This window comes from Pongo abelii, chromosome 15 (genome assembly GCF_028885655.2).
Source record: "Pongo abelii isolate AG06213 chromosome 15, NHGRI_mPonAbe1-v2.0_pri, whole genome shotgun sequence".
Taxonomy (NCBI): Eukaryota; Metazoa; Chordata; class Mammalia; order Primates; family Hominidae; genus Pongo; species Pongo abelii.
In genome coordinates, this window is record NC_072000.2 from 97,328,972 (window position 1) to 97,342,790 (window position 13,819).

General features: G+C 50.6%; 1 protein-coding gene across 5 annotated transcripts in view; it reads right to left on the reverse strand.

The window, feature by feature from the left end:
• The window catches only part of ITPK1 (inositol-tetrakisphosphate 1-kinase), a 179,275-nt gene that overhangs the window by 20,899 nt on the left and 144,557 nt on the right, over positions 1 to 13,819 (reverse strand). For all 5 annotated transcript variants that reach the window (XM_063715713.1, XM_063715715.1, XM_024231475.3 and 2 more), the window contains 2 exons: positions 946 to 1,044; positions 550 to 590 (listed from right to left, as the gene is read on the reverse strand). In XM_063715713.1, coding sequence (XP_063571783.1) covers positions 550 to 590; positions 946 to 1,044 — 140 coding nt within the window. The remainder of the gene's footprint in view (positions 1 to 549; positions 591 to 945; positions 1,045 to 13,819) is intronic.

Consider the following 13,819-nt stretch of genomic DNA (forward strand, 5'->3'; position numbering starts at 1 on the left):
GGGTGAGGCCCTCAAGATGGGATTAGTGCCCTTATCAGAAGAAATCAGAGAGCTTGCTCTTGCTTTCTGCCCCTCCCCATTCACACACACAAGAGGCCGTGTGAGGACACAGCGAGAAGGTGGCCATTTGCAAGGTAGGAAGAGAGCCCTCACCAGAAACTGACCCTGCTGGCACTCTGCCCTGGGACTTTCAGCCCCCAGGGCTGTGAGAAAATCAATGTGGTGAAGCCACCCAGTGCCTGGGGTTTGTTATGGCTGCCAGAGCTGAGACAGGCTCCACGGAGGACGGGTGGGTCCCCAGCACATCCTCCTGCCTTAGGGACAGGACAGGCATTGGGGTGAGGATGCAGACAGTGTATGAAGCCACAGCACTCCTACTCGATTCCTCTGGAGTCCAGGGAAGGGAAGGAGGCTATCTACCAAGGAGCCAGGACTAACAGCAGGGCAGGAGCAGTGGCAGTGAGGAATCCGGCAGGGTAGCAGTGAGACACGACGAGCTGAAAGGATGGGGGTCAGGGACAACAGACAGTCAGACCTTCTTCCACTCACCTCGTGAGAGTTGGTGCCATGAGCCACTCTGGTTTTGCAAACTATGGGTTGGGGAGAGAAAAGCAGAGAGAAATTAGTGAGGCCATTCACCCACAAGGCAGGGGTACTTGGCACCTCTAGAAAGGAACTCTAGCTGAGACAGACTCTGGACACCTGGTGTCTGCACTGAGGGTGATGTGTGGGTAGACACCCCCAGGCAAGGCAGGAGAGCATGTTGCCCTGTGCCCCATATCAGGACCCATTTCTATGGTGTGGGTGGAGGTGGGACCCAGGGCCAGGTGCTCGTCCATCCTCAGGTGAGCTTAAATCCAGAGGGGACTATAAACCCAGCCCCTCCCCCATGCTGGTCTGCGGTCTACAGCAGCTGCCCTCAGGTGGAGCTGGGATGGTACGCACTGAATGGGAAAGCCAAGCCGTTCTTCTCCAGCAGCTGCATGGCGTCATCCCCGCACAGGCTCGTGAGCTCCATGAAGGGTGGCGAGCAGATCCTGTCGTCTAGGGCAGAAGGGAGGCCTGGTCAGCACAGCTCCTGGGCAGCCGCCCCAGGCACACATCCTGCGACAGCCCGCCCCCACTCCAGGGGCCTTCAGTGCCCCCACGCTCCTGGATCTGACCGTCCCCAAACTCTGCAGTCCCATGTGCTCGTGTGTGTGAACAATAACCACAGCCCTGCCGTTACGTTGTCTAATAACATTTCTGTAATTACAAAACTCGTGTATGATCACTGTGTACAATTGGAAGAGTACAGAAAAGTAAAAAATGTACATATTCACAGACATTACAGCCACTACCCCACCACTGCGGCCTTTTAAGCCACGCGTACATTTACACACAGAGAGCTGTACAAACAGGATACTGTTTTGTAACCTGAATCCTAACTTAATAAGCCATGACCATTTTTTCTGGTTCAATAAAGACTTTCCCACCGTGTGATACACTGGCTTAATAATAATCGCAGTGACAATACAGCTCTTAGCATGTGTCTAGCGCTGTACCGAGGGCTTTGCCGGCATCACCTCTACAGTTATGCAAAATAATCCCATGAGGAGGAAACTGGGGTCAGAGAGATTAAAGAACTAGCTGGTGGTGACACAACTGTTACCACATGGACACTGCCTGACCCCTCACCTGCCGACTACTTAACATAATTGAGGGCACTGCGTGGAGCTCCAGAGGTGGCCTCCCAAGCACGCTCACTGCATCTCTGTTGCATGCTCCAGCCCAGGCCGTGCCTGGTCCCCCTGCCAATGCCTCCTCGCCCTTCACAGCTTGGCATTCCTGGGCCCCTCTCCAGGCCCACCCAGTGGATTCTAAGGGTGAGCCCAACTTTCTAAAACCCTCAAAAGCTGACCTGTTCTGTTCATCCTGACTCGTGCCCGGCACCGAGCAGGGGTAAACTGATTTTTTGTGGGATAACAAAATGTATTTGGAATCTCTCTGCTGATGATGAAATTACTGGTTTGTCATTATTGTTTCTTGTCATTGTCCCCCTTCCCTGATAAGACCACAGAGGTGGGACCACCCTGTATTTCAGGAAAGGCTGAGAGTCAGCAGGGCGGGGGCAGTCTGCCGCCCACAGGCTTGGAAACCAAACCAAAAGTAAACAGAGCAAAGCGGACTGTCTCGAGCTGCTAGCTACTTGGCTGGCTAGGAAGTCAGGACATTAAATCAAGGTAGATCCAGCCTCATTTATCTCATAAAAACAAATGCCAAGAATTACACAGGGCATATAAAAGTGCTTTTATCTCCCTCCTCATCCTCATTCCCCTGTTCCCCCACTCCTACCCTCACAGTCTAAACTCCAAACAGAAAGATTTGGGGGGTTGCAGTTTCTCTGGGGCACTGGGAGGGTGGTCTGGAGCCAGTGTTTCCTGAGCCCCCAGCAGACAGTGTTGCAGGCCCTCTGCACAGAGAGGCCTGTTCAATCCCCAGTGGTCCCTGACAGTGTCCAGAAACAGGCCCCAAGGTCATACAGTGGTCAACGGCAGAGCCAGGACAAGGAGCCAGGCTTACCTGGCAGCACAGGAGAGGGGAAGTCAGGAAGGTCAGGGTGGGGAGGGAGGGGAACTGGTGCTCAGCTGAAAGCCATTTTCCAAACAAGGCCCCAGGCAGGGTGGACACGCTGTGAGGGCTGGCAGGCCCTCCACGGCTGTCAAGGGAGGAAGCAGTCTGTGCAAAAGCCTCCTCGCTGCACACACACAGCCCCTGCAACCCAGCCCCAAAGGATATGGTGCTCAGGCCTGAATAAACTGGAGGGTGCGGCCGTAGGCAGGCTTCAGACGGGCACTCACCAGCCTGGGCTCCACCCTTGGCCCCTCCTCCCACAGGAAGATTTGGAGGCTGCTGGGGTCAAACAGGCCACCTCCTGTAAGGGCTTCCAGACTCCCTGTGGCCCCCGGAGTTTTTAGAGCAGGTGAATCAGCTTGGCTTTCAGATTTCAATGCCCTCCTCAACTGTCCCTCCCCACCCTGGGCCATCCAAGCTTTTACATAATGTCACTAGTGGCCAGTAGCCAATGTCTCAAAACACTGCGTGTGTTCCACGTAGTTAAACAGTAACTCATTTACCCTCATAAGAACCCCACAAGGAAGCACTCCTGTCCCCTGAGAATTTCATAGATGAGGAAACTAGGGCATAGAGGTGGCATTTCCCTGCATAGAGTTCCACAGTAAGCCAGTGGTACAGCCAGGAGGTCATACCCAGACCATCTGACTCCCAGGCCCCTGCTGTTGACTACAGCCTCCCTTGCAGAAAAAGTGCCCATGGAGCTCCCTGGCCCAAGGGGTTCCTGACAGCGTGCTACTCTGCTCTGTGGCAAACCTCATAACAATAGCAGTGTCAACACACAGAATCAACCAAGGCAATACACCATATTAATAAAGGACAAAAACCACACGATCATCTCAATGGAGGCAGAAAAAGCATTTGAAAAAATCTAACACCCTTTCATGGCAAGAACACTCCACAAACTAGGAAAATACGGGAGCTTCTTCAACCTTCTAGAAAAACCCAGACTCCCCAGTGAAAGACTAGACACCTCCCCACTAAGACCAGGAACAAGATAAGGAGGTCTGCTCTTGTCACTTCTATTTAACACTGTACTGGAGTTTCCAGCCGCAGCCATTAGGCAAGAAAAATGAAACAGCATACAGAGTGGAAGGGAAGAAGTGAAACCATCTCTACTTGCAGATAATAGGATCTTGTACATAGAAAATCCCAAGGAATGCACATATTTAAAAAACCTCCAAAACTATTAGAGCTAATAAATGAGTTTAGCAAGGTTGCAGGATACAAGATCAATATATGAAAAGCAACTGTACTTTTTTAATTTTTAAAAATTATATTTATGGGTCTGGCATGGTGGCTCACGCCTGTAATCCCAGCACTTTGGGAGGCCAAGGCGGGTGGATCACCTGAGGTCGGGAGTTCAAGACCAGCCTGATTCAACATGGAGAAAACCCGTCTCTACTAAAAATACAAAATTAGCCAGGCATGGTGGTGCACGCCTGTAATCCCAGCTACTTGGGAGGCCGAGGCAGGAGAATCGCTTGAACGTGGGAGGTGGAGGTTGATGTGAACCGAGATCGCGCCACTGCACTCCAGCCTGGGCAACAAGAGTGAAACTCCATCTCAAAAAAAGCGAAAATTATACATATGTATTTTAGACAGGGTCTCACTCAGTTGCCTAAGCTAGAGTGCAGTGGCACGATCACAGCTCACCGTAGCCTCAAATTCCCAGGCTCAAGGGATCTTCCCCGCTCATCCTTCTGAGTAACTGCACTACCATACCCAACTAATTGGTAGAGATGGGGTCTCACTATGTTGCCCAGACTTGTCTCAAACTCCTTGGCTCAAGTGATCTCCTGCCTCAGCCTCCCAAAGTGCTAGGATTACAGGTGTGAGCTACCATGCCTGGCCTCAACTGTATTTCTATACCCCAGCAATGAACAATCCAAACATGAAATTAAGAAAACAATTCCATTTATAAAAGCATCAAAAAGAAATAAATTTAAAAAATAAGTGTAAGACTTAAACACTGAAAACTGCAAAATACCATTGAAAGAAATTAAAGAAGACTTCAATAAATGGAAAGACACACAAGGCTCATTAATAGGAGATTTAATATTGTTAAGTGGGCAATACTCCCAAATTGATCTATAGACTCAATATGATAGCCATCAAAACTACAGCTTTTTCTTTGCAGGAAATGACAAGCTGATCCTAAAATTCCTATGAAAATGCAAGAGACTCAGGACCACTAAAATATCTGGAAAAAGAAAAACAAAGTTGGAGGACTCACACTTCCTCATTATGAAACTTACTACAAAGCTACAGTAATTGAGGCAATGTGGTACCAGCCTAAGGACAGACATAAAGATCAATGGAATAGAACAGAGAATCTGGAAATAAACTTGTGCATCTATGCTCAACTGATTTTCTACAAGGGTGCCAAGACAATTCAAGGGGCGGAAAGAATATTCGTTTCAACAAATGGTGCTCGGACAACTGGATATTCACATGCAAAAGAATGAAGATGGAACCCTACTTCACATCGTATACAAAATTAATTCAAAACTGATCATGATCTCATTATAACAGCTAAAACTACAAAACTTTAAAAGAAAACATAGATGTGAACCTTCATGACCGTGCATTAGGCAATGGCTTCTTAGATAGGACACTAAAAGCAAAAGCAACCCAAGGAAAAATAGAATTGGGTGTCATCAAAATTTAAAATGTTTTGCTTCAAAGAGCACTACAAAGAAAACGTAAAGACAACCCACAGAGTGGGGGGAAATATTTGCAAATCATGAGAAGGGTCTAGTATCCGAAATATATAAAACACTATCAACAACTGAACAATTAAAAAGATATCTCTATTTAAAACTGGGCAAAGGATTTGAATAGAAAGTTCTCAAAATAAGACATATAAATGTCCAATAAGCACATTATTAGCCATCGGGGAAATGCAAATCAAAACCACAATGAGACACCACTTTACACCTACCAGGATGACTATAATAAAAAAGACCAACAATAACAAGTGTTGCTGAGGGTATGGAAAAAATTCCAACCCTCATACATTGCTGGTGGGAACAGAGACATGGTACAGCTGCTTGGGGAACAGTCTGGCAGTTTTTCAAACAATTAAACAGAGTGACCATATGATGCAGCAATTCCACTTTTTATACCCAAGAGAATAGAAACATATGTCCGCATAAAATCCTAAAAATGGTTCACAGCAGCATTACTCATCATAGTCCAAATGGGGCAACAATCCAGAAGCCCATCAACTGCAGAAGGAATAAACAAAACGTGGTCCACCCATACAATGGAATATTATTCAGCCATGAAAAGGAACAATGTATTGAGACATGCTACAACATGGAAGAACCATGAAAACACTGGGCTAAGTGGAAGAAGCCAGACACAGAAGACCACATACTGTAAGATTCCATTTATCTGAAATGTCCAGAACAGGCACATCCATGGAAACAAAAAAAGAGATTAATGGTTGACAGGAGCTGGGGAAGGAAGGAACTGGGAGTGACTGCAAATGGGTACATTCCTTTGGGGCTGATGAAAATGTTCTAGAATTAGTAGTGATGACTGCACAATTTTGCGAATATAATCAAAACTACAGAACTAGATGTACACTTAAAAAAGGTAAATTTGGCTGGGCACGGTGGCTCACACCTATAATACCAGCACTTCGGGAGGCCGAGGTGGGCCGATCACCTGAAGTCAGGAGTTTGAGACCAGCCTGGCCAACATGGTGAAACCCTGTCTCTACTAAAAATACAAGAATTAGCTGGGTGTGGTGGCACATGTCTGTAATCCCAGCGACTTGGGGAGGCTCAGGAAGGAGAATCCTTTGAACTCGGGAGGCGGAGGTTGCAGTGAGCCAAGATTGCGTCACTGCACTACAGCCTGGTAACAGAGCGAGACTCCGTCTCAAAAAAAAAAAGAAAGGTAAATGTATGATACATAAATTATATCAATACATTAAGGGGAAAAAAAACCTAGTAGCAGTAGCTGTCATCCAGAGTGCTTGCCCTCTGCAGGACACTGGGCTAAGTAAATGCTTCACAACCACGGTCTCCTCCAGTCCTCCCTACACACACATTGAGTCTTGTTCCCCATCCCCACTGGGGCCAAGGTGAAGTCAGAGAAGGAACAAGGGGAGCCCATCTTCCTCCAGAGATGTCTGGAGTCCAGATGAAATGCAAGAACAAGACATTTCCAAAGAATGGGCCACATCCAGCATCAGGCCAGACACCCCCATCCTTCTGAAATTCCAGGCTCTGTTAAGACAGCAGCCTAGGTGGGAGCAGGAATTGGGTGGCCAGGAAAGCAGGGAGGTCTGCATGGTCATTCTTGTTCATTCGTCCCAGGCTGGAGCTTGCTGACCACACTCTGAGCGGCAGACACGCCGGCTGCCTGGACCACTCCTGCTCTGGCGTGGGGTGGGGACTCAACTGAGACTCGCCCAACCACACTGCTAGGATGAGCTCGTATTTCAAGCTCGGGCACCAGCCTTCACTGAAGGCAGTCTTGAGCCCACAGAGCACATGCTGGGAAGGACCCCATCTCTCAGTGGCCACAGACTGTTTTGCATCCCGAGCTGCCCCCGCTCAGGTTGCTGGGCATGACAGGCTGCAATGTCTGCACCGCTTGAGTCAGTTTCTGGTAGCCAAAAGCAACCCAACACACCCATGAAGTGGGAGTAAATAAGAAATGTAGAGTACTACCGTTCCAATAACCATTCACCAACAGAAAAACATGTTGAGCCTCTACTAGATTCCAGGAGCTAACAATATACTAATAAATAAAACAGAGGCATCCCTGTCCTCGAGGAGCTTACATTCTAGTGGAAGGGACCCAGACAATAATCCAGAGAGATAAGTGAAATGTATAGCTGGCCGGAGCTGGCAGGGAAACATTAACCACAAAATGGGGGTACTGGAAGAGGTGGGGTATGTGATTTGAACGACATGGTGAGGGGCACCTTCCAAAGACCGGGGGGGTGGGGAGGCGAGGGGGGCTGCACATCTTGGGGAGGCGCCAACCAGGCACAGGGAACAGCCAGTGCAAAGGCCCAACCTGCTGCTCTTAGGGTGTATGAACTGGACCCAACCTGAGAACGCTCCGGCTGAGCAGGAGGCTGGCAAGGAACCAGGCCTGGCTGTCTTCACTGGCAGGTGGCGCCCAGGTGCACCCCCACCATCTCAGTACCAGCAGACAAGCCCCTTCTGCCTGCCTGAGGGACAGTGACAGCAGGGGTTCCTCCCTCTCGATCACGAGAAGCTCACAGTGGCGGCGCCAGCAGCTCTTCTCCCAGAATAGAGACAGAATGAAGACTCGGGAAGTCAGAGCGGGGAGCCCAGGAGGCTATTTCTGGTTCCCTGAAAAAGGCAACTGTTGCTTATTTCTCTACCATCCTTATTTTTGGATGGGAGGTGGAATGAGGCTTTCTTTGGTTGGATGGTGGGTTGTGTTCTTTTGAGAGCGAATATCAGCCCCTGGGAAACAGAAATGCTCCCGTCTTCCCTCTCTGCCTCTCCAAATCAGACACCATGAAGCGGGAGGGCACGTGGAGATGGGCAAGTCCCAGCCACAGGCTTCCACAAGTCCAGAAAGGGGAGGGAAATAGTTCAAGGCCACACAAGTTACCAGCAGAGCCAGGAAAAGGCTGGCCTCCCGTGTCACACCTTATTACCCATCCACTCCACCAGGTGACCTTTCCCTCATCCGACTGGTAGCAGTTACAGAACTTACAAGAAAACAAAAGTTCAGTGACAAACAGGTGGACCCAAGAGGACAACAGGGGTGGAGGGAGGAGGAAATGAGCACATGAAGGGGCAGCTTTGAAGCCAGCCGGCCAGACACCGGACCTGGAGCAAACTTCCACTAGCTGAAACCTTGGGCACACGACTTAACTCTGCTGAGCCTTGCTTTCCTCTCTATAAAATGGAAGTGTTGCTTCCCTAGAGAGCTGCTGGGAGGCCTGGCACATGACAGGCACCCAGAGGGGGATGCCCTCAGGGGAGCAGGCAGGTGTCAAACAGCGGCTACTGGTCCACATCCCAGGGCGCCCCTGCATGTGGGAGACCCCAGCTATGTGTGCCTCTGACACTGGCTCTTAGAGCTGGGCTCAGTCCTGCTTCCTGGGCCACTCCCGGTTCCTAGAGGCCCATATTGTATGGCAGGAAACTGGGGCAAGAGGGGCCCCATTGTGTTGCTGATAGAGCAGGGCACTGGGGACAGGGTCAGCAGGATCTAAGTTCTCGCAGCATCTTTTTTTTTTTTTTTGAGATGGCGTCTCGCTCTGTCGCCCAGGCTGGAGAGCAGTGGTGTGATCTCCATTCACTGCAAGCTCTACCTCCTGGGTTCACGACATTCTCCTGCCTCAGCCTCCTGAGTAGCTGGGACTACAGGCACCTGCCACCATGTCTGGCTAATTTTTTCATATTTTTTTAGTAGAGATGGGGTTTCACTGTGTTAGCCAGGATGGTCTCGATCCCCTGACCTTATGATCCGCCTGCCTCGGCCTCCCAAAGTGCTGGGATTACAGACATGAGCCACCGGGCCAGCCTTACAGCATCTTTTGAAAGTGGGGGTTGGAGTGAAACCCACCCCCGGACTTCTCAGGCCCTGGAGCCCCTGCACGGGCAGCTATCTCAGCCCCACACGCCCTTTCTTTCCCCTCCCGGCATCAACCCATAGCCTGGGAGACTCCTGCTTATCCTCCAACATGGGTCAGCACCCTCTTCCTGCTCATCTGGGAGCAGCCCCCTTGCTGTGCCGCCCAAGGGCCCCACGCTGCTCATCTTGGCCAACTAATGATGCAGCCACCTCCCCCACCCAACTGGGCACCCTGCAGGATCCACAGAGGACCTGGGCTGCTGGGTTTGAATCCTGGCTCCATCTCATATCAGCCGTATGACCCTGGCCAAGAAACTTTGCCTTGTTGTGTCTCAGTTACCTCACTGTGCCTCAGTTTCCTCACTGTAAAATGAGGACTAGAACAGCATCTGGTTCAGAGGGCTGTTACCCCTCCCCCCACTCATCGTGGTCCCACTGCCCTCACTCAGATGTGGCCAGCATCCAGCAGATGCTGAGGATGGGCCTCATGTTTAAACCCTGGCACTAGCAGGTGTGCATGAAAAACTCGCTGTACTATTGTTGTCATCACCTGGACCGTCATACGCAAGGTCTGCTGGGGAGGGTCCAGGAAGTAGGTCAAATGTCAGTAACACGCCAAGGAACAGGGGCACCCAGCACTGATGCCACAATGCCCAGGGCCAGGGAAACCAGGGACACTGCAGGGAGGAAGCTGTCATGGCAGGGAAAGCCCAGGAAGCAAAAGGAGGGCCAGCCCAGTTGCTATGGCTGGGACTGCCAATGCTCTGATCTGATATCTGTAAACTAGGCCAGTGATGCTGCCCACCTCCCGGGGTGGTTGCAGGGACGCAGTGAGGCCACGCCCATGAGAGGCATTCAGAATGACTGAGAATCATATTGTCCAGCCCTGTTTCCATGGATGCCCACCCTCCTCAGGGTGCCTGGTACCCACCAGCACAGCGCCCCCAGCCTGCTCTGGCCTGCCCTCCTGAGACACTGATGGAACAAGGGCCGTGGCCCAGCACCGCCACCTCTTCCCAGCTACTGGAATCGATGTTTCTGAAGTCTGTTAATCCAGGAAGTCCCTTGTTGGTCCCCTCACTCCATAATCATCATCTCCGCACACACGCTCCTCTGCCCACAAACCACCGTCCTACAGCTCTCACCTGTACTGAGACAGCTCCCAGCAAGGTGTCCACGCCCGCGAGTGAAGCCCACAGCCTTTCCAGGCCTCCGCAGCCTGACTCTGTACCTTCCTGTGATGGGCTGAGCGCTGTTTCCAAGTTCATATTGAAGCCCCAATCCCCATGCCTGAGAACGGGACTGTACTGGGAGATAGGGTCTTTAAAGAGGTAAAATGAAGTCAGTAGAGTGGGTCCTAATCCAATAGGACTGATGTCCTTATAAGGAGATTAGGACACAGACACACACAGAGGAAGACCATGTGCAGACGTGGGGAGATGATGGCCATCCGCAGGCCAAAGAGGGAGGCCTCAGAAGAAGCTAACTCTGCCAACACTCAGATCTGAAACTTCTGCCTCCAGAACTGGGAGGCAGTACATTGCTGTTGTTTAAATGCAGCACTGTCATGCAGCCCAAGCAAATGAATATACTTCCTAACTCTTTTGTTTGTTTGTTTATTTGTTTTTCTGAGACAGAGTCTCACTCTGTCACCCAGGCTAGAGTGCAGAGGCATCGTGATCTCAGCTTACTGCAACCTCTCCCTCCCGGTTCAAGCAATTCTCCTGCCTCAGCCTCCCAAGTAGCTGGGATTACAGGAACACACCACCATGCCTGGCTAATTTTTTTGTCTTTAGTAGAGACAGGGTTTTGCCATGTTGGCCAGGCTGGTCTTGAACTCCAGACCTCAAGTGATCTGCCTGCCTCGGCCTCCCAAAGTGTTGGGATTACAGGCATGAGCTACCGCGCCCAACTCTTCTCTGACTGCACAACCCAAGATCGTTCCCAGCCAAACCCTTGCGCCAGGTGGATATACTGTCCCCACTATATCTCTGGGATGGCCCCCATTCCGTGCCTCACTTGGCAACACCTGCTCTTCCAAGCATCACAGAATCCCAGCTCTTCTCCAGAGCCCCCAAGAACACGCTGTCCCATGCTGCTGCCTCGAGTGGCATTCACCCTGCAACTCCTACCCACAGTCACATCTTTCTAGTACCTTTTCTGGGACTGCTACCGAGTTTTGTTGTTTACCTCTTGTACCCTATTAAATTTTCACATATGGGTTCTGCTTCAGTAACTAGGCAGTATGTTCCTTGGGGACAGGAGAAGGCAGGCTTCAGTAAGAACCATCTCTCTGGCACGTGTACACGTGTGAAGATAAGTTGATGGATGGGATAAGTGAGCCGTAAGCGCTGGAAACAAAAGGAGGAGGGAAGCCCAGTGTTGGCACAGCCTGCGAAGGAAGGAGGAGGGGCCTGCAATATCCCGCCTGGCCACCCTGTGGTGCTGTGGGTCTGGAACAGCCTTGAAGATGGCTGTGGCAGTACTGGAAAGAGCCTGGCCGGCCCTTCTGTAAGTTCAAGTGCTCCAGACTCATTCAGGCCCTGGACTCATCATCCAAAGTCACCTTCCCTCTGTGGTTATGCAGTTAGGGGGCGGGAGCCACATGCTCTTGAATTCTAGACAGGGAAGATGTTCTGTGCATCTGGGTGAACCAAGTTCCAGCCTGACAGCAGCTCTGAAAACAACCCAAATGGCTTTTTGGCCAGTGATGACGATGGCAGCCACCCAGTAACACCCACAGTCAACTCACAGGCACGCGGGTGGGAGGGCGGCACAGGCCTGAGCCAGGAGGGGGATGCCAGGAAGGGCCCAGGTGAGAGGCCCTGGGATGAGAGCGAAAGAGAGACAGAAGTGGTCCTGATCTGAAGGGACTTAGAGCCAGACGAGAGGGGCTGGGTGCACCCTCACCACCAGAGCACAAGGTCCTGTCCACGTGGCCCGGCTGGAGGGCTCCAGGCATCCCATCCTGCTGCCATGTGAAGAAGGGCATGTTTGCTTCCCCTTCCACCATGATTGTAAGTTTCCTAAGGCCTCCCTGGCCCTGAAAACTGTGAGTCAATTAAACCTCTTTCCTTTATAAATGACACAGTCTTGGGTATGTCCTTATAGCAGTGTGAGAACGAACTAATACAGACTATAACTTACACCACCAGCTCTCCTAGGTCTCAAGTCTCCAGTTAGCAGATAGCGGATTGTGAGACTTCTCAGTCTCTATTTCTTACATGCTTCTTTCCATTATGAAGTAGACCCTAAATGCTGTCCCCTTGAATGTGAACTGGCCCTAGAGCCTCACAGATAAATAGAATATGGACTCTGGAAGCAAGGCCAGAGGAGGCTCTCTTTCTCAGGACACACCCCTGGGTCCCTGAGCTGCGAAGTCAGTAGTCTGGCTACTCTGTCACCATCATGCTAAACTGCCATGCAAGACTGCATGGGAGAACCACCCAGCTGAGCCCAGCCAAGCTGCAGATTCATGAGCAAAAGAAACACCATTATCATTTTGGATTTCCATCTAACAGACAACCAAAATGAAGGCTCATGGAAATGACATGTGTTGGGCACTTAACACAGCACACGCAGGGCTTAATGTCAACAATAACCAGACAAGCAATGCAGTGTGCTCTGCGCCATCAACAAGCACTTGCAGGCATCAACTCGTGTCATCTTTACAGCAATGCCATAGCATAGATCACTGTCACCACTCCATTTTGCATGTGAGAAGCAGAGGCCCTGAGTGGTTGCGCATTCAAGATCAAAGCCAGCATGTGGCGGGCAAGGATACCCTTGACCGCTGGGCAAACCACTGCATGATAGCCTTTGTCACTGGTCTCCAGTCTCATCACTGCCACTTAAGAACACCGGGTCTGGAAAGAATTAAGGAAGGCTCCTTTCCCACTTCAGGGACCAGGAAACAGAGGCACTGGGCCAGCTGTGCTTCCCAAACACTGTAGCCAGTCCCGGGAGCTGCCTGGCTGAACGCTCCATACTGTGGGAACTTGAGACGGTTACTTCACCTTTTGGTGCCTTCATTTCCTGATCTGTAAAATGGCAATAAGAGCAGTCCTGCTCATAGGATTGCTGTAAGGATTAAACAGGTTAACACACAAAGCACTTAAAACTGAAACCAGCATGCAGAAGACACCAAGTGTCAGATCCCAGAATCCTGTCCATCATCATCGTCATCATCATCATCACTGGTATTACTGTTTGAAGGTCTGCCATTTAAAACCATCCAAGATCGCCTTACAGAGCCTATCACTGCTCTGCAGCCTGACATGGCCCTGGGGGAGGCAGGGGAGAAAGAAGAGTAGAGAATACCAGAGGAGTGACATGCTTGCTTCCTCCTGCCCAAAGATGGAACTCTTGACCCTCAGGCATTAAGGAAGGTGGAGCCTTCTTGTCCATCTATCTACCATGACAGAACTCGAACTCAGACCAGCAACAAACTTCTAAGCCAGCCGACATGGTTTGGCTCTCTGTCCACACCCGAATCTCACGTTGAGTTGTAATTCCCAGTATTGGGGGAGGACCTGCTGAAAGGTGACTGGATCATGGGGGTGGATTTCCCCCTTGCTGTTCTCATGACATGAGTGAGTTCTCTCGAGATCTGGTTGCTTAAAAG